The sequence below is a fragment of the Motacilla alba genome, chromosome 4 (assembly GCF_015832195.1).
Source record: "Motacilla alba alba isolate MOTALB_02 chromosome 4, Motacilla_alba_V1.0_pri, whole genome shotgun sequence".
In the NCBI taxonomy this organism is placed as follows: domain Eukaryota; kingdom Metazoa; phylum Chordata; class Aves; order Passeriformes; family Motacillidae; genus Motacilla; species Motacilla alba.
The window spans coordinates 17,166,206-17,187,034 of NC_052019.1; the positions used below are offsets into that span (position 1 = coordinate 17,166,206).

Here is a 20,829-nt window from a genome sequence, read left to right on the forward strand (position 1 = left end):
TTTATCACATATACATGAGTGTAGACAGCCGTGGGGGGGAAAGATGGTTCATTTACGTTTAAGCACTTTAATTTCATTTTGGGGGAAAGAAAAAGGCAGACCATGACATTATAAAAGAATCTTTTCTTTCATACATACATTAATTATGTTTTGAAAGCACTCATTTCTTTAAATGAACAGTAGCTTTCAGTTACAAAGTTACAATGAGTTTTTTTTGTCATAATTTCATTGGTTTACAGATAGTCCTGTCTCTTTTTACTACATCTGAGTAAATCTCTAAATTCAGCATGATAATTACAGTTTTAAAATATATTATGTCCAATGAGCAACACTTCTCAAAAACTTAATTCTTCTACTTAAAAAAAGAATTCTATCAACTACCAGCAAAAAGTTATACTAAGCACAACAGTAAAGGATTTACTGAAGTGGAAGTATTTTAACATGCAAACTATATTTTCAATTTAATCATTGATTGTAAAATATTCAGGGAGATTATCCGAGTAAGACTTAGAATATTTAATTTAAAGAAAACAGATTCCAGGATGAAGTTTTTGCCTAACCTTTGCAAACTTATGCTGAACTTATACTGAGCCAAAGACACTGAATACAAACACCCTTCTTTGATACTCTCTGCTATCCCATCTCTGCAGGAATAAAAATCTAGATGCCAGTTTTGAAACACCATCAAAGCTAAAATGACTAACCAGTTCCAACTAAAAAAAACCTATAAAATCAAATACACCTAGGATCATTTACAGCCATCTGCTCAGAATCATTTTCTCACTAGTCAAAGCCTTATTTCCAGATGCTCTCAAAGGTGAAAAATTACTCTTTATTATTACTCTACCCTAGCTACAAGAGGAAGTCAGTTATAGTGAACCCAGGCACAGTGAACTTTTTGATAAGCTGAACATTTCCTGAAATCTTATTTCTTTCTACTGAATTCCAGAGGGGGTAAATCCTATTACACTGAACAGTCACTGAACAGCACAGGTTAATTTAATGGAAAACACTTTGAAATAAGCCTTTACCATCTGTTTTCACCTCTAATGGCAAATCAAAGAAGAACAATTCACACTTGTATCATAAAAAAATGCATAAGTGATTTAAATAGATGTGTTCTTTGATGAATACAACCTGCGTCTGTTTGGCTTTCTTTGCCTTTTATCTAATGCAGGAAGTTCTCCTTCTCTAATGTAATGCTTATCCCTGCAGTTGAAACCACCACAGTGCAAAAAGAGAACATGCACAAAGTTACTTATATAAATAATTCCTTACAATGTGGAAGTGAACTTCTTCAGTAATTCTAAATTGCCTCTGTGCAGCAAGTGATCTTAACACTAATTCCCTTACTAATAATTCCTCATACTCAACCCTTCTCAAATTGTCAAAGTGATGAACATAAAGGAGATCAACTTGGAAATAATGCTCTCAGACAGGACTTTAGGTGAATTTTTGCTACAACTGGAGGTCTTCTGCAGTTGGCTTGTTTTTCCCTCCCCCCAAAAACAATGTCCCTGAAAGTAAGTGGTTGAACTTACTTTCCATTTCTTAATATAAAAGATACATGGTCTCAGATCAGCTATATACAAAGAGCATGACTTTAAAAACTCTAATGCACACGGGGAAAGGAAAAGTTTCTAACTGTAAACAAAAGACCAAGCAGAAGATCAACACAGCCAAGCAGCATAAGAAAAGTGAAATGAGTGGATAAAAGCAGTTTATACAACATTAAGAAACCCTATGCACGATAGTGAACACAATGCTATTGCAGACACTAATTCTCAGTAGGAACTACTGCAGGGAGGTAAAACACAGAGTAGTCATAAAGGGAATTACCTTACATATAGAGAATCTACACAGAAGCTATCTGTTACAGCTGGCACCTCCAGGAGTAACGTGTTGTTAAGAGTGACCAGCAGCAGAAAGATCAGAAAAGGGAAAACAGGTGAAGAGGTAAGAACAAAAGATAAAATACTCTGCAATACTCAACACAATGGAATATCACAGCTACCACTACAGTCCCAATAATCATTAAAAGAAAGCAGAACCATTCTAATTGTTTACTCTAATACTCTTGGGGGGGGGGGGAAGATCCAAACTATGTTGCATATTTCTTAAATAGTTGCATATTTTGTCATATGGGAGCAGAAGGCTTTTAAAAAGAGAATGATAAGCTGGCAGAAATCCCCCTGTCAGAATGTGGTCTAACTCAATCTTAGGGTAATCTACAGAACTTTAACTATTTAAATAATTTCATTTATATATTTCAAGTATCATAGGTTAGTTTCAGTATCTTTCAAGGATGTGCTACCAGGCTCAGAGTTTAACATTTCATAGTGTAATTTCTTGCACTTCTATCAACACACAGCAATTCAGAACAGATAAAAATCTATTACACACCATTTACAAGCAAGCATCCACATAGGAGCCTCTAATGCATGAAGTCTTAGAAGCAAAATTAAAGGGACTTTTTTTTACTCTGAAAAAAACTGAGGTTACTAACCTGAAATCTCCTTTATTGTTGACAACCCTCTCTGGAGGGCAGTACTGTGCAGAACTTTCTAACACCACAATGTCTACTGTCCTTGTGTTATTCCCACGTCTGGTTTGTACATGACAACCCCAGTTTCCTGTGGAGCCAGCCTGAATGTTTGAGATTGTCAGCGCACTGGAAAGATAAAATAAAAGAATAAATCAAAACAGTATTGCAATAACATTTATATAAGCTTTTACCAAAAGATTAATTAAGTACAGAAAGACAATGGACAAAAAGTCTAATTACATACAGTCATGAGTCATCTTATAAAACCAGAGCTATTTACATCTCAAAGTACTGTAATTAACAGAGAAATATTTACTATACTTCGGGCTTTTAATTTTGCCAAGGTAGGAAACAAAAAGAACAGCCATAGGGAAAAGTCCCCAGACTTCAGAAAGAAGAGATGAGAAGTCCAAATTCCCCATGTGTTATCAGCTATTCAAGACAAAATTTTTAGTTGTTTAGAAAGGCCAAACAAAAATAAATTCCCAAATGCATAATTTGTTATAAACATTGATGCTCTAATTTACTAATACAATTACAGGATATATAACCACTCAGCAGATGCTGAGTAAGTCAACAATCTGCTGCAGGCAGAATAAATTACAGATCTCTACTGGTTAACAATATTAACAACTGTGGTGTGCTCAAAAGGAAGAGTAAAGAATCCATGAGCAATTCAGTTAAATGACTTGTTTCCAACATTTTCATAATTTTAACATTCCATGAAAACAAACGTATCCTACCACAAACATATTTTAAATTAATACATTGGGTGAAACTTGCAGAAAATTAAAACCCAAATGCAACTTCCTCTAGCTAATCCTATTTTAAGCATGTAGGTTTGACCTACCAAATCTCTAGACCTCCTTCCTCCAACTTTATTGTTAATAGGAGACGTGTGAAGGTTACTTCCCTACTAGGGATGTTTCTGTGTGCATGATCACTCAGTGAGGATATGAGAGGGCCTTACTGGTAATGGTAATAGTCACTAAATCAGAGCAGAAAATAAGAAGCAGGAAATAAACTTTCTCACTATGGATTCACCTTGCAATCAATGAGCAGTTATGAATCATGTTTTTTTCAACAAAAATACCCTGGGACTCATCAGTTTCCACTATCTTGCCATCCTGATACCACAAGACTTGCATGTCTTGATCAATATATGAAGCCATACATTGGAAGGGTAGACTGTCTCCTTCAAAGACCACCTGACGATGAGATGGAGTCATGTAGAAAGATGGTAATTCAAGAGGTGGTTCTAGAATTCAAGACATAAAACCACAATTAACAGCAAGAATCTGTTACAGACCTAATTTTCAAAAGAGGAGAAAGATATATAAATGATTGAGACTCATTTAGTGTATCAATATAAAGTTGCATCTGGTGAGAAGGATATAAAAGCTACATTTATTGCATCAGATATTCAAAAATACAAAGTATCATCATATTCCTTTTCAAAATGAGAATTCCTTTAATGTAATATATTTCAAGACTCTTTTGCTAGCCCATATCAAAGAGTGGAAAATGCAAATTTGAAGGAAAAACATAATTATGCATTTTAGTTCTTCCCAGTTTTTCACTTAGACTCCAAAATCACAATAACATATGAGTTTTTATTTTTACAGTTGGAATAATTCCAATATAAAAAAAGAAGTTACACAAGGTGGTCATGGTTTTGTCACAAAAAGGAGGCTAATCAAGAATAGAATCACCACACAGGAAAGCAACCCATAAAATTAAGATTTTTTTTGACTTTAGAAATTTGGGGTTAGAATAATTGAAATATCTGAAATCACACAGCTAGACCTAGGAAAGAAATTATCAGTTTCTGATTCCTCTTGTGACGTTTAGGTAAAGATCTCTGAAAAATACAGATTAGCAGGAAAAAGGAGTTTATCGAGAGAGTTACTTATCCTTTGTTTCTACAAACTAACATCCACCATCATCAATTTACTTGTTTATTTCCAAAAGCAAGCAACAATGAATCACAACTCAAGAACAACCTTTGAAAAGTAGTCACTTTTACCGCTGTCATTTAACTGTAGAATTTTAGGGAAATGAAATAAAGCAAAAAAGTCTGTTCACTAACATTAACAGAACATGGAATGCACTAGAAAACAAGTATCAGTTGCCTGGAGTGCTTACCACAGGTGAGAAGCTCCTGTTTAACACCAGTCACTGTCTGTGACTGAAGTGACTTGGGATAGGCACATTTAGTCTCACGTACAGTTATGTTTCTTTCCTTTAACCACTGATGCATCCACAGTATGTTGCAATCACAAAGAAGATAATCAGTTTGAAATTCTCTGCAACGAAACACAGGCATTTACAGTGACAAACTGCAGAATTCCAAGGTCTGAAAGCTTGACTTTAACAGTTATGCCATGCCTCTCATTGTCACCAGGAAGGCAACAAGCAAAGTCTAGACTATCGTGGATTTGCCTACCTCTACCTACTGGAAGTTACTCTAATCCTCTGCAAACTGTACTCTGAGAACAAAAGGACATACTCCCTCAGAAAAGGAATCCTCTCCATAAATATGAGGAATATCTAATACCAGTACATGAAAATAATTCCAGTAATTTCTTTCATGGAAAGTGTACATTCTACTTCAAGTGAGCAATAAGAAAGAATTGCTTAAATGTGCACAATCATAACCTAAGAAGACACTTCATTGCTTCACTGTAGCTATCAAATGCTTTAGCAGTAAAATCAACAGCAATAAAAATAGCTCCTCATAGCTTCTCTTTTCTGAACAGCTAGTCACACAATTTTATTCTGCTTTTCATGAAAATCATAAGGCTTTTAATTGACTCATTTTTCTCTATATAATTCAGTAATTTCTAGTAAAAAGGCATACTAAATCCATCATAGATGTTTTCTGAAGTCAGCTAAATTAACGGATTAATAAATTAATTTTATCTGTTTAGAAACAGGTAAAAATGTAGCAAAACATATGGCTATGTCTACACTGTTTTTTACCTCTTGTGAAAACACTTTCTTTTTCTTTTTGCATATGTCTAGAGGAAAACAGAATATCGCAGGCAGAACACGACAAACACTAAATCAACATTCCTATGAAACCCCATTTGGTGTTCGTTCACATAAATTCCTCCAGATATCATTTTAATTCCTCCCCCCATTATTTTAATAACAACCATTATATCCAGGTTCTCTGGTCACATCTGTGGTGCTGTTGGACAGCAACCTTTATGCAGACAACTAGAATATCAGGAATAACACCTTATGAACAATTAAAGGGATGGAGGAGGGAAAGAAACACTCTCCTTTATAAATATAAACAAGACATTAACTCAAACTCAGAAACCAAAGCTTTTAATTAAGTCCCAGAACAGTGAAACAATTGTCATGACAACCAAGGAAAAGGATAAGCTAGTCATCAGCACTTTTTTTTTCATTTACTTTCTTTCTTACACAACATTACAACTCAAGAAACCAAGAGAGAGCAAAGGAACATGAGGCTGTTATTTACCCACTGTTATGTGTAACAAAACCACACTGTTCATCAAGGACTAAGATCTTGCTTAGAAGTAATTGGTTCTTTTGTTATAATAGTGCAAAATGCTATTTATTTACTATAAATTAATAAATGATACATATAAAATAAAACTTTTGGAAGCCCAGATGAGAAAATGGCTTTGTTTTTTTCAGAATAATGTAGGACTATATGCAGCAAATACTTACAGAGACTTTAGTGAACCAAGATGATCAAATGTTCCCTGTGTAAGTGTAGAAAACAGATTTCCAGAAAGATTCCTGAGGAATAAAAGTATGTTCATGATTTGAACTCATCCTCAGACAAGTGACATGTGAAATAAAAAAAACAAACAACTTCTCTTCAATATAACTATGTTTAAAGTTACAAGGTACTATTTTGACACTGTAATTAGTTCACAAGACTATAAGAATAATAATCAGGTCTCAGTAGCCTAGCAGAAATCTCCAAATAAACTGTTCTCTAATACTCCTGCTTTAGGTGAAGAATTTTAAGATTGGAAAAAAAAAGTAAATGCAGAGACTTTACTTTTATTTAAAGCAACAACTGGCAGATGTTGAGCAGAGATTTCAAGAAGTGGAAAATTAATTTTGTTGTTCACAGTGAACTGCTATCTTCCTATTAACATGCTCTAAGAACCACGTTCAATCTATCAGAATGTTTTTTTAAAATATTATCCATACCACTTTCTATATATAAGTGAAAGCACTGCGTGTAAGAAACTAACAACCAGGGCAAAGAAATATTTCATAATCTTACATGTTATGCTCTTGAAATAAATGAAGGACTTCAAAACATGCAAGACTGCCAGCAAAACAGACTGACAGCAATGCCACTGTAGAAGGCATGGATACTGAAAGAGTCTACCAGGCTGAAATATTTTTTTAAAGAAAATATTTTGCACTGTCTCCTAGTCTCCATCCCAGCTACACATTCTAAGAAACTGGAAAACAGTTGCAAGGCGAACAGCTCACTGAATAGCGCGGTTTGGGTTGGCCCCAGCACTTGTTTTTAGGCTTGCTACTGAGTAACAAACCACAACCGTAGGCACTGGCCGTCTTTCAAGAGCACACTTAAATAAACTACTCCCCTTGAAACAAAGAAGGTCAACTTACACAAGGCTAAAACTTAAGTATATTTATATAGGACAAATTATACTTACAATCTAATAAGGTTTACAAGTCCTCTAAATATATCTGCATTCAGGCAGCCTATTCGGTTATTAGTTAAGTCTCTATAAAAAGAAAAAAGGAAAAATTGGAACAAGCTGGTTTATTTCCAAATGACATACAGTCTGCTAACAGAAGAATTTGAACAAAAATTCATGAGTAACAGATTGCTCCACACGCATATTTGGTCTTTTTCAGGAAAACCCACAAGGTACTGCTATATGGGTGTCTACACATGCACGCAGACTCCTTAATCCATCTCTTAACTAATTACAGTTTGTCCACATACAATTCAACAAGTCTAGACTTACCAATAAATTCCCTTAAACAAGCTTAGCTTACATCCCTACCTAGCAAATTTTCATATTTGTGCAGTATTTATATATGTGCATGTATAAATATATATACATACACACAGAGAGTACATCACTTAATTTTTAACATGTCAGAGACCTATAATAGTGTGTTTATTACACATAAGACCATTTCTATAATTATACTTCAAAAAATACTTAACAGTTATATTTTTCAGTATAGGTCTTGAATCAAATTACCAAAAATTCTTAAAGTAATAAAAATTAAGCTAGCAAGTAATAACGATCCAGAATTGGCCCTTCAGTTTTACTTTTAAGGTTTTCAGAAGTGTAATTACCAACACACTTTTTTTTTAAGTGAGCCAGATATCTGATCAGTTACAAATTAACATATATACTCTAAAAATTTAAGAAAGAAACAGGGCGGGGGAGGTACTATCAGAAATCACTAACACTTAAAAGGTGTAACAATATTACAAAAATCTGAAGAGGGTTTTAAAAAAAGAAAAAAAGAAAAAAAAAGCAATAGCGCTGAGTTTTTGTTTTTCAAGTTTGATCTGGTACAGAACTTTTACAGCCAGAGCATAAATTTCCCAAAAATATGTTAATGGGAATGTTGGCAAAACCTTATATAAAGCAGCATTAATAGTGCTGTAACTTAGTGTAGTATTAATAGAAAGGGACTCTGTGTTCCAATGTGACCTTTGGAAAAGAAAAATCACGAGTTTAACATTCAACAAAACAAGACTTGATGGAATCAAAGCTCTGAACAAATGTCCACCCAGCGAGGTTTCAAGCCACTCAAGTACAAAAAAAAAAGGAATAATACAAGCAACTGTCAGAACAAGGGAGGCTGCCAAGCCGCAAGCAGCGGATGTTCTTCAGTCATAAGACTGAAAGCAGACTTTGTTTTACACGTGTGTGATATAAAAAACACGTATGTCTACAAAAATACAGAATTTCAGAAGCATATAATCCACTTAGGCGGGTAGAGGGAAACAGAAATATATATAGCTTATTTTGCAAGTTTGTAAAAGTAGAAAAAGCAATTTGTAACAGAACACATAGGAATGTAACTTGTTAGGTAGAAACAACTTGTAACAGAACACATAAGAATACAGTTGCTAGGTTAAGGCCATAAAGGTAAGATAAATATATTGTGAAAACTCAGCAAAGCAACACTCAAGTATTGTAGAAAACTGATAAAGCAGAACCTTTTACTTAAGGAGCCAGCAAAAACCAGGTTACTGGTTTTGGCCAGGACAAACTGACCTGAGAGTCAGCCAAACCTGCACTGCACCTGCCCAGAGATGAGATCAAAAAGCAATACCTGAGGAAGACCTCTTACTTCATCAGAAAACCCCTGCCCATGAGCACCAGGAGGCACCACAGAAGACTAATTACAGAAGGAAGTGCAAAGAGGCGGAGAATGGGTGTGGAATGGGCAGGCAGGGAAGTGGGAGCTTGTGGGATCAATGTGTAGTTAAACCTGGCACCTATCTCACCAGGTACACATGTATGGTGGAAATATCCCCCATGCATCCCAGCTAGAAATAAAACATACCTGCTTTACAATTTTAATTGTAAAGTCCTTATTCTGCAACACAGGTATATATTAGACAGCATATATATATATATATATATATATATATATATTCAACTTTTAATATATAATAACTTTGCTGTCTAAACTTCCAGAAGCTAAGACTTACTTTCTCTGAGAAGTTTCTTACTGGTTTTGTTTAAAGTGACTAGCTAGATATACTACTTACAGCCTTTTCAAAGATGAAAGCCCCAGAAAAGCTCCTGGATCTATGGTACTAATAAGATTGTTCTTAAGATCCCTGTGGAGAAAAATTAAGACACAGCATTTACCAAAAAGTACACTTTAAAACAGAGATTTGTAAAGATACAAGTAACTTGTCTCAATTTGCTTGAGAACCTCAAAAAAACCCCCACCCAAACCAAACTGCCCTCCCATAATCAACCCAAAACCAGCCAAACCACCCCCCAAAAAAATTCAAAACAAAACACCAAACAAAAAACCCAACAACACATTTTTACTTTCTCTAACACAGCATCTTTCAAAATTGGAAAAATCTATATTTTAGCTACAAGGAGGAACAGAAACAGCACATGTATTCCATTAAACATTTTATCAGTTGGTATCATATGAAATGATACAGCCTCAAAGATACTTTGCCACAGTGTGAACAGTTTACAGCTATGCAGGGTGAGACACCTGTTTATTACACAGCATGATACTGTCTAGCACATGTTGTCTTCTGTAGCCTATCCAATTTTTAATACTTCAGTAGTACCCAACATCTACCAAAAAAAAAGCAAAATATGATCTTAAAAATACATCGAAGACCCAACACTGAATTTTTCCACCTATGTTGCTAGCACAATTGCAAAGCCCACATTGAAAATCCCAAATACAGCCGGTAAAAAAATTTCAGAGCAAATTTCTAAATCTTAAGTTTCCAGAGACTGTAAGGAGAAATGTAAAGTAATCATTAAATTAAACTGCTAATTAATTGTACAAGTGATATAGGAGTTTTAACTCCTAACTTGAGATATTCTGCAGATACAGCTTAATTTCAAAGGTCACAGAAAGCAGCTGATCGCACCAATACAGTTGTGAACAAACTTTATCATTGCATGAATGCTAAAATTACTTCCACCTCCCTAGTCACACTAGATTTTTACTTTACTACTATCTGAAACTTCACAGATGCTTATTACTATATGTAAAGTTTCTCACTCCTTGGTCCTATCCAAACATTCTAGATTTGAAAAGAAAAATAGTACTTTCATTCAAAACCAGTGCTTAAATTTGCAAGAGTAGAAAAAAGATCTCCTACATCTACCACAACATTAATAATTCTGCTCCAAAGAGAACTGTACAAGAGAATTACATCTACCATCACACACATATGTACGAGTAAAAATTTAATTAATCCCAAGATTTCACAACAGCATTTCCTGCAGACAGATTAACAACTCGTGGTACAACAGACAGCAATCATGGCACATGGATCACACTTGAACACTCTACCTAAACATTTGAAATACTTGAAAAACATTAAATTCACCTTGCAGTAAACTAATTTTCATATACACACTTCTCTTAACTTTATTTAGTTCCCTTGCTATGGCAGCAGGAACTGCCAAATACTTCCAGCACAGCAGTACCAAGAGCCTGAAGAACTGGCTCTTTCAGGTATATAAACACCCTGGTATACCAGATCATGGCAAATCTGAGACTAATAAAAGGTATTCATCACTCATTTACCACCATCAATCTTTGAAGACGGGAAGAAAAATTACACTTACTGTTCATATTTCAATTTTTTATTTAAAATCATGTAACTCCCACTTAAAACCTCACTGTTGAAACCACTGAGGGAGAAAAACCTTCACAACATGCCTTGGAAATCCACTAGTCTAGACTACCACGGATCTTTGATTTCACTCCATAAACTCAAAGAGTACTCCCTGATACCCCTCTTTCATAAATCCACTGCAATGGATTAATATCAATAAATGTCCAAGGTGTTAAGACTTTTCTCAGCCTGCAACTACAACAGATGGGGAGTCTCTGTTTGGTTGGGGTTTTTACCCTTTGCAGTGGCAGTCCTTGGGTAGGCACTATCTGTATATCAATCTACCAAAAAGTATTTGCAGAGGAAAGCTGTGAAACAAGAGAGATACTAAAGGATCTCAAAATTAACAGTGCTGACATGTCTAGCAGCTCTTCAGAAACAGTGAAAGATGTTAATGCAACACAGGCTGGTACAACTACCAGGATTGCAGCATGTAGGACAGTCTTTAAATGAAGAAATGACAGTGGTAGTTAAACCAACAGACTTGCATTTCTCACATAAAAGGGAGGTGGAGGAGACAACCTTACTAGAAAGTTGTGTTTGGCTATAATGTTTTTGCTGGTTTTAACACCAATGAATACATTTATATAAACTATATTTTAGCTTTAGCAAGAGGAAATTAATAATTTCAGATGTTGATTTTTCTTTATCAACTAACAAGATGTATCTATAGATACATATTTGTCCAAATGGAAGAAAATCTCTACAAAAAAAATGCAAAAAAAGATTTTCATATTATACTAACTTTATCTTCCACCATCAAGAATCCTTCTAAAAAATAAAACAAGGAAAACAAACAAAAAAAAAACCAAAAAAACAACAAAACAACAAAAACCCCCACACCCCAAAACCAACCAAGCAACCAAAAAACCCCCCAAAAAACCAAACAAAAAACCCTACCCCCACAGCAACTCAAATCACAAACCAGGCAGTAGAGCCATCTTACACTGAGAATCTATTAAAAGATTCTTAATTTTCTCCTAAATCTAAATAACACTGTAAATATGGGTACCCCATATTCATCAATGAAGGCCACTAACAGATGTTAGGATAGCAGAAAAAAACTTAGGTTTCAAGAGATGTGTTGAGGTCAGTCTTGTACTCCAAATTCTGGCTCAAATTACAACTAAATCAGATCAACTGCCCCACTGTTACATCCAATAAAGGCCTGAAAACCTCACAGGATGCAGATTCTACCATCATACAACTCTGTTTAACCACACTCATGACAGAAGACACTGCTGTGTCAAATTGGAACAGCCCTTTATCAAAGCCAATAATAAGTGGAAAAATAGCAACTCACCAACAATTTTTAGTGCCTTATGTTCTTGTTGAGATGTAAAAAGTACCTTAATGAAACCATACCCTCTAAAACACTGCTATCCCAGCTCACTTTAAATGCTCAAAACTTGATGCCAGCCTTGCTGCTTTCTTTTCCTTTTCATGAAAGAAGGTATTAAAATAACCTAAAAAAACCTTACAAATGACAGGAGTTAAATGGAAGAAAGCTGCATTCTTATGATTTTAAAGAAAATAAGGATTTGGATTCATGAAGAAAACTTAAATCATTATCTCAAACTAACTAGAGTTTCAAGTATTTCCTGTCTGAAAATTGTAATGAGTTTCAACAAATAACAACCATCAGCAGATGCCTTTATTACCTAATCAAATGGCATCACTGCTGATAACCTTGCTGCTTTGGCACAGCAACTTACTTCTACAATAAAGCTCATCTGCCAGTGAAAAGATGCTTTCTTCTGGTACATGGGAGAGGGAATGGTAGAAGTGTTTGAATTTATTTAGGTCAGGTGACTGGGATTGGAGCCTTCGAGTTTTAGAGGAAGAATAAAACACTTTTAATTCCCTGAAGCCAAAAGTTGTTTGGAACTCTTCCTAGATGCTGTGAGATGATTATGAAACTGGCTACTTTCCCAGTCAAATGGCCTAGAAAAATCCTTATCTCTAAAGTTTATGCTTGCCCCAGGTAGATCAACCTGCCAATCCTGATCTTCTACCAGCTGGAAAAAGGCTGACTGTAATAGAATCTACAATGCTGCCTCTTATCTCATAGGCAATGTATCATCTGCAAGGAAAGTGAAAACAGGAAGCAAAAGATACCCAAGAAGTTACTCCCATCAGACTCACTCCCATCCTCCTGTATCTTTGGCATATACCAAAGCTGTGAAGTAAGCAGTAAAACTCTCAAAATAAATGTCAACAACAAATCTTTAATAAATCCAGTCTCTCTTAGGGGCTCTAATACATATGTTTCTCCTGCAAATATACTTTGCAACTGTTCAATAAATGGTTTGACACTTAAGAAATTAAAGAAGTAATTTTCCTTGTAACACAGTGTTTGAATAATAAAACACCAACAAAACAAATTCAGCCACCATAGCATTCCAGTAAAATTCCCACTGAAACTGACCTCTCACCTGCACATGAGATTATCCCTTTTTTGCTGTTATTTATACTATTGAATAATTAATTCATTCATATTAAGAGAACACTTAGCTATGTTAACTCTTCAATCACAAAAAACTACATCAAAACAAAGAACAGATCCCTTATTTAAGACAGTCTGTTCTCAGAATTATTAATGAAACAAATAGTATATGACTTGATTTTTAAAGTGAAAATAGCTTTTCAAAAAGTACTTACAATCTTTCAAGAAGGTGTAATCCAGAGAAGGAACCATTCTTCAATTCTGTTATTTTATTGTTACTCAAAATCCTGTAAACAAAACCAATCAAGAACAATGTATTATATTTTTGGTAACATTTTTTTTGCTACAGCTTACACTTCTTTTGTAACTCTTTTTGTTTAACAGCCTGTATCAAACTACAATGCCTAGCTCATTTTCTTGAGGTGCATACAACAGCACTGCTTAAATATTATGAAGGAGAAAAAGAAGGTTTTGTATGTCATCTGTTTTAAGTACCATACAAGCCTACATATATAACATCTGAAAGGAAGTACACCCATCTAGGATTATCCTAATAAGACCCAGAAGTGGTGTAGTAGAAATTAGGTATTAAAGAAAAAATCAGTACATGTTGTGATGCACTGTATAGGTATTTAGATGTTCTGCACTGGGTGTTATGTTATACAAATGTTTCCCCCCTTTCCTCAGATGATGTATCCCTCAGATACACCTGAGGTCTTGTACCTGTGGTCTTGTCCCTTGAAGCCCCTCCCTTCGCCCCTCCCCACTGGTGTGGCCTTCCGTCCCCGCCTCCCATTCTGCGGGTATAAATGTCCCTTGAGTTGGGCTTCGGTCTCTCTTCTCCACCTGGAAACCCTACGATGCAGATGTCCCCTTCCAGCTAATAAACAGGACATCAGAACCACGTGGAGAAAGAGCGCTTCTCGTCCTTTACTTCGTCCATGTAGGATCCGTGCGGGCGTAAATCCCAAGCTAGCCGGGGGGATTTACAGCCCGAAACCCACGGGTTCCTTCAAGTACATTCAACATTCTTGTCTTCTGCACCCATTTTGGTTTTCCAAACCAAGCAGTATCTTGCCTGCTTCCCATTTCCTCTGCTCCCCTTTTTAGCCCCCCCCCCCCCCCCCCCCCCACACACACGCACTTCACCCAGACTGTACCACCTTTCCCAGCCATCCTTCACACATTCATCCTATTCCTCAATGCAATCTTTTTAAAACATCTGCAAATAAGTTCAGCGAGCACTCATCTATCCTTTCTTCTCCTAAAGGACAACACAACCACAAATTCCTTCTTCCATTGAAATAACTGGATCAGGCCTATCTTGCCAAGCACCTCCAATCACAGCCATCTGCACAGATCACAGCAGATGCTAATTATCCTCAAGGTAGGAAATTCTTTGTATGGCTGATATTTCCTTACTTAGAAGGACCTGCAGCTCTCTGTTGGACAAAAAAACCCAAACCAAAACAAAATAGCCTATTTACATTTTGAATCATGTCAAATTTTGGCATCTGCAATACTCCTTACAAAAGGGTTCATAGTACAACTCTCCAATCCATAAAAAATGCTTCATTTCACTTGTTTTGCAAACACCTCCTGTCAGCTTTATTTAATGTTCCCCACTTCTAGAAAGTGAAACACACAGTAATCAATCCACTTACCCTCTTTTTACTATGTGCAATTATGTACAAAACTAGATGTCTTTTTTCCATTTGTAAAATCCATGTTTTACTTAATTACTCATTACACAAAAGCCATTTGCGCCACCTTAGGAATTCCTGACTTCTTTCCAGCTTTATTACACTAAAACAATTGTGAGGTAAGACCACCAGACCTGAAATGGTATGCAACACACAGACAAGTCACAAATCTACATACTCGAATAATGACGTTCTGTTCCCTACAATTTCCCTAGCAATTCCTAACATATAATCTGTCTTTATCACTTGTGCTAAGAATCTAAGATTTCTAGTCAGCTCAATGCCCATCATCTTATGTAAGACAGCAGTGGTTTTGTCCCCAATAAATTTTTCAATTTTTTACAGTGTGCTGCTGCTGCTGCCATTTTATTGCCCAATTACTTTCACAAACTTCTTCCAAAATTCTTCACTTTATCCCCATCCTTATTACATCAATCAACTCACTCAACTATGTCAACCCCTTACTCACACTGTTTTACAGGTCATTAGGAAATAAGTTGTGCATTACAGTTCTCTATGACTCCCCTCCACTGAGAAGGATTTACTTCCACACCCTCTTCTTATCCTTTAGCAAGTCAGCTGCTCATCTGATGATCCTCCATTTAAGACTGACGTACTTTTTTATCAAATGCCTTTGGCAAGGGACAGACACACCTTGTAGAAAATTATGTTTCATTATAACAGCTGGATCAACCTTGTAAATATTTTGCTGACTCTGAAGAACTCCAAAGGACTGTGAGGAAGCGCTTCTCATTACAGAAGGTGTAAATTTTCCACAGTACCTTTATCCAGGTATCCAATATATTTATTGTAAGTTCTACTGATTTTTCAACTCAAACATCAGACTTGGAACCATGTAAATGGTGATGCACTTTTAAAAATGAGCATTTGCTGTCCTCCAGTCCTCAAAAATCATGTTCATTCTAAGCAAGACTCCAGAAATTGCATCCCCTAGTTCTTCTAAAAGCTCTTCAGTCACACCATCTTGTCCTGGAAATTTATTCACTGTCAGATTATTCCACAACTTCTGCTACAGTCACTTCACTTTCAGACAGATCCTCTATCAAACGCATACTTCATATCCAACATGTCCCCACACTTCTTCACTTACACCAATTACATCTTCAGGCTGCGTAACTACTTCTGCACTCAAAGGTGCCACACTATGAGATTTCTTTCCAGCCCACTACATCTTTCAGATGTCCTTTAAAACAGCCATAAACCAAACACACACACACACATCTCCCTCTTTCCTCCAGTGCATAAAATTTACTATGTAATGACAAGGATTAATACTTCAAAACACACAATGAATAAGATAAAACTAAAATACAGATATAGCAATCTACAAAAACAGCATCATTTTGACACAACTGTATATTACATTACATAGTTTTCTTCTCCAGGTTTCTCAAAGATTGTCTAACCTATAGAGACTTGAGGTAAACACAGAGGAAGCATTTTTTTTGTCAAAAATTCTGGCTGACTCAATCTCTCTCTCTCATCTCACATACACAAAGTCAAGATAGCTGAACAAACTCTGAAAATCCTTTCATTTCCAGCCTGATGGTAAGAAGGTTTGAAAATTCTTGAAGTTAACCTTAAATCATTCAACAAAGGTAACATGTTGTGATGCTAAAATGAGGAGATGCCATTCCTTCTCACCTTCCAATCATACCACGTATTTCTGCAGCTCATCTCAACCCATCCCTGGTGCCCATTGCTCCACAAGCATTTATCCAGGGCAACTCCCAGGAGATTGATTTAAATGTCAACAATCACAACAGCGTGATCAACCTAGTATCCTATATAGTCAGATAACACCAGGTGAAGACTGATCACAAGAATGGTGGAAAGGAAGAAGGGGAAAAAATACTTAAAAGTATACTGAGAAATTGCTATTGTATTGCTATAATGCCTGTAACACCTACTAGTGTCAGTGAAGAGCATTTGCTCTGGTGAAAACATAGTTCTGTAGTCCAATACATTAAGCTACCTCACAGGAAGAAAATAAGGAAAATTTTCTCTTGCCTGCAGCTGTGATAAACTAGATCAACAAAAGAAACAGTGCTGGTTTTTAAAAACACACATAGAAACCAAGGAAGCCCAGGTACTCTTAAAAATGTACATTTATTTCAACTACTCTTTCCATCAAGAACGGCACAACATTTAACACAAAACCACTACACACATTTGCAAGAGAGCAAGTTTAGTGGTAATAATAACAATCATCATCTACAAATTGGAATGCCCACAAAACTAGTAAAATTTAACCTGAAGCATTGAAATTACACATCTTAAAGTCTTTGAAACTACTTCCCCTTCTACTCAAAGAGAAAAAGGTTTCAACCTAAGGTTAGGTTTCAACCTAAATAACACATATTATTTGTAAAAATGGTAGGTACCAGATACATTCACCAGTAAACCAAGTAAACTACACCTCTAACTTAACATCCTTCCTGGTTTCAGAAATGTATGCATGAAGAAAAATAGTAATAATATATAAAGAAGTAAATGAAGGAGCTTATAAAAATCAATAATAGTTAATACAAACTGAACATAAGGCATAACAGCAGCAGCAAGAAAAAAATGCATACAAATTCCAGACTTCAGGAGAAATTAAGGAAAAAAAACCCAATGATGTTCACAAGCAAACATTGTTCTAAATCAACACAAGCAAGCAAATTACAATCCTTGGTAGAACAGAAATTAAATTGCATCTTAGTTACAATTTACTTCATCTAAAGATTTATTGATACATCTGTGTTTTTTCCAGAAAAATAAGTTGTTCAAAATGGAGCTGGAACCACTTGAAAAGTAGCTATAACTGACTGAACTAAATTTAGACTAAATAAAAATAACAGTTCTGTAAGTAAAAAAAAAGTTTTTCTGGCATTGCCTATAAAAAACCAGGCCTGACGTAGATGCCTCTGAATATCTGGGTACAAGGTAAATTTCTCTCTTGAGTGTGATTTACAAATTACAGTCAGACTGATTAAGTATTTTCTCTGCAGAGGCTGTTAGTTGTTCAGCCATAAAGGTTTAGTAGAATAAATGATAGATTTTACAAGAGTCCATATAATTTAAAACACTTCATCACCCAAAAATGTTGTGTAATCTTAAAAAAATGCAGTTTTAAACTTGCTATTAATACATAGTCTATACATTATTGGAAGTATTAAGAGATGTGGCATAAGAAGACAAAATGTAATAAAGCATCCACCTCGAAGTAGATGTTTTATAGTCACTTTCACAGTTTCTGTGCACTAGTGTACAATGAAATGATGGACTATTATGTACCACTTAGGTAGAGGATATTATTTGTGATCAATAATAATTCTAAGTTACTAGTTTAAGACCATAATTTTTTCCAAAGAGGCAAGTAATTCTAAAAATATGCTAACTTTTCCATCATTAAGAAGTCTGAAGAAAAAACAGTAGAGAGCTACCATTGAGATGAGAGCTGCACTCATCCCCAGCTTATTCAACTCTTTAACAAATGACTTGGAAACATAAATGATGTCACTGAAGATTCACGAAGGAGTTGCCACAGCCCAACATCACTGTTGCTCCCTATTTCCTATGAGCTCCATATGAGATTTCTATTTTCTTTTCTTTTAAATAATCAACAACATCTGATTGGAACAAATGCATTTTGCTTGTCCAACACTTATATATCAGAAAATAAAATGTGAAACTAGCACAGGCAATGATAGTTCCTGTGTTAAAAAAAGCATGGCTATGGGAATTAACACTAAAAAAACCTGGAAGAAAAAGCAGCTGAAAAATAGGTTCTAGAAAGAATTATGGACATCTCAAGTCACCTTACAAGAAAGCATTTCCCTCTTCCTCTGAGCAGAAGGTCTGAGAGACCAAGAAGTAATCTGAAACAATGTACCTCAAGAAAAGAAATGCACCAAACCCCTCAAACCCCCTCAACTCTCCCCAGCTTTTCACCTATTCCAAGAACATTGCTGAAATGTTTCTTTGTTGAATATAGCTTGGATCAAAATCCCATTTTCCATTTTGCTCCATAAACTGGCAGACAACTTCAGCAAAACTGCAAAGAAACTCAACTATGACTATTAACTTATTGGCGAGAGCTTTAGCAGTAGATGCTCAGCATGCAAAACATAAATGCAGTCAAACCCAAAGTCTGTTCTTTGTACTATGAGGAATTTTAGCAATAGGTTCCAAAGATGATGGATTAACTATCCTTCCTCATAATGAGGGGGAACAAAATCATGGCTGGTTCCATTTCTACCATTAGAATGCACTGAGTAGAAAAGGTTTTGTTCTGTGAAACCATTTTGGCTTGTCAGCTATAAAACAACTATCACTAGGACAGCAGTCAATTAGACAGTGATTTAGAATGCACCTCCTAACATCACAAATGAATACTGATCCAGAGAATATTATTGAAACACACACACATCCATTAACACTATTACCAAACAGTCAAAATGACCACCAAGAAGCCTGTATGAAGCCTGGGCAACAGTGTAACTGCTAGCTGAACACTGAAGTAGCTTCCAAAACACATTTTAAAAGACTCAAATGGAAAGCCAGGAAATAGATAATAAATCAGATCAATTTATGGTGACTGCATACTCTAAGAACTGGGAAAGTGGCCACCAGCAAGAGTCAGATTAAAATAACCATCTGCAAACAACCAAGAAAAAGGCTTTCTGCTGAAAGTCGTGAACATGAAAAAAGAAACACATTTCTCAAAGTTTATCTTGTAGAAACTGTGATTTAACAAGGATATAAACCCAGTATTTTTCAACAGTTAGTATTTTGCCTTTTAGTGAGTTACTGATATTAAAGCAAAAGAAACCCTGAAACCTAGACTGAACAGAACATGAACAGTACTTGCTTAAAAGTAACTCTGAAATGAAAGCACTCCATAAGCTTTATACAGAGAAAGACCTATTAATAATTCCAAAACTCTAACAAAAAGAGACAATATTTTCCAATTTAACAAAAACATTATAATTAAAGAAGCTTAGCAATGAAACAGTTGCAAAATAGAAGTTTGCAACAGATAAAAGATTTCCTGAAATATTTCATTATTATGCAGATTAAAGGTTATTAAAATTGTAAACTAAACCTCTCCGAAGTAATGAAATTACAGAATTAAAACTCTGTCTACTTATACTGTTCCATTTTTAACTGGTAAAGTGCTAAATTTATATAATCTAATGAGGAATCTAATTTTTCCTACACAATCCCTGGATCGTTCAAGCAGCGATACTCACTGTGCAGTGCCATTAAAGAATTTTTTCCTTGATATTCAGTATGCAGCAACACGCTTTATTTATTGCTTTTCATTAAAAACAAACTGTTCTTAAGGACAGAAATTATTTCTAGTGAAATAGAGTGCCAATCACTGGAACAACACAGCAAGTTTTCTATGTAAAAGCACCAAAAAAAAAAAAACCATCTTAGAAAAGGACGGAACAGAGGGGCAAACCAGAATGCAAAAATGAGCAGCAGCGTTGCTGAAAATCATAATAATTTCAAAATAAATTCTTGTGAAATTACAAAATTACAAAATTACAAAATTACCAACCAAATTTTACTTTCTTTCTTATACTTATGCCAGGTTTAAAAGCCTACCAAGGACAAAATTCAGAGGACACAGCTATGCCCTATCTCTTCCAACATTAACTCTGCGTCGCCATTTCTAAAGCAAATAGAAAGCACTGGAAATCTAACCCTTGTAACCACTTCATTCTAGAAAGCT

At 35.4% G+C, this 20,829-nt stretch overlaps 1 protein-coding gene across 1 annotated transcript in view; it reads right to left on the reverse strand.

Moving 5' to 3' along the window:
• ADGRA3 (adhesion G protein-coupled receptor A3) overlaps nucleotides 1-20,829 on the reverse strand; it is a 51,383-nt gene that overhangs the window by 22,556 nt on the left and 7,998 nt on the right. The window contains exons 2-8 of the mRNA XM_038135569.1: nucleotides 13,596-13,667; nucleotides 9,318-9,389; nucleotides 7,225-7,296; nucleotides 6,251-6,322; nucleotides 4,691-4,851; nucleotides 3,590-3,803; nucleotides 2,507-2,671 (exon numbers count right to left, since the gene is read on the reverse strand). Of these exons, the coding sequence (XP_037991497.1) occupies nucleotides 2,507-2,671; nucleotides 3,590-3,803; nucleotides 4,691-4,851; nucleotides 6,251-6,322; nucleotides 7,225-7,296; nucleotides 9,318-9,389; nucleotides 13,596-13,667 (828 nt within the window). The remainder of the gene's footprint in view (nucleotides 1-2,506; nucleotides 2,672-3,589; nucleotides 3,804-4,690; nucleotides 4,852-6,250; nucleotides 6,323-7,224; nucleotides 7,297-9,317; nucleotides 9,390-13,595; nucleotides 13,668-20,829) is intronic.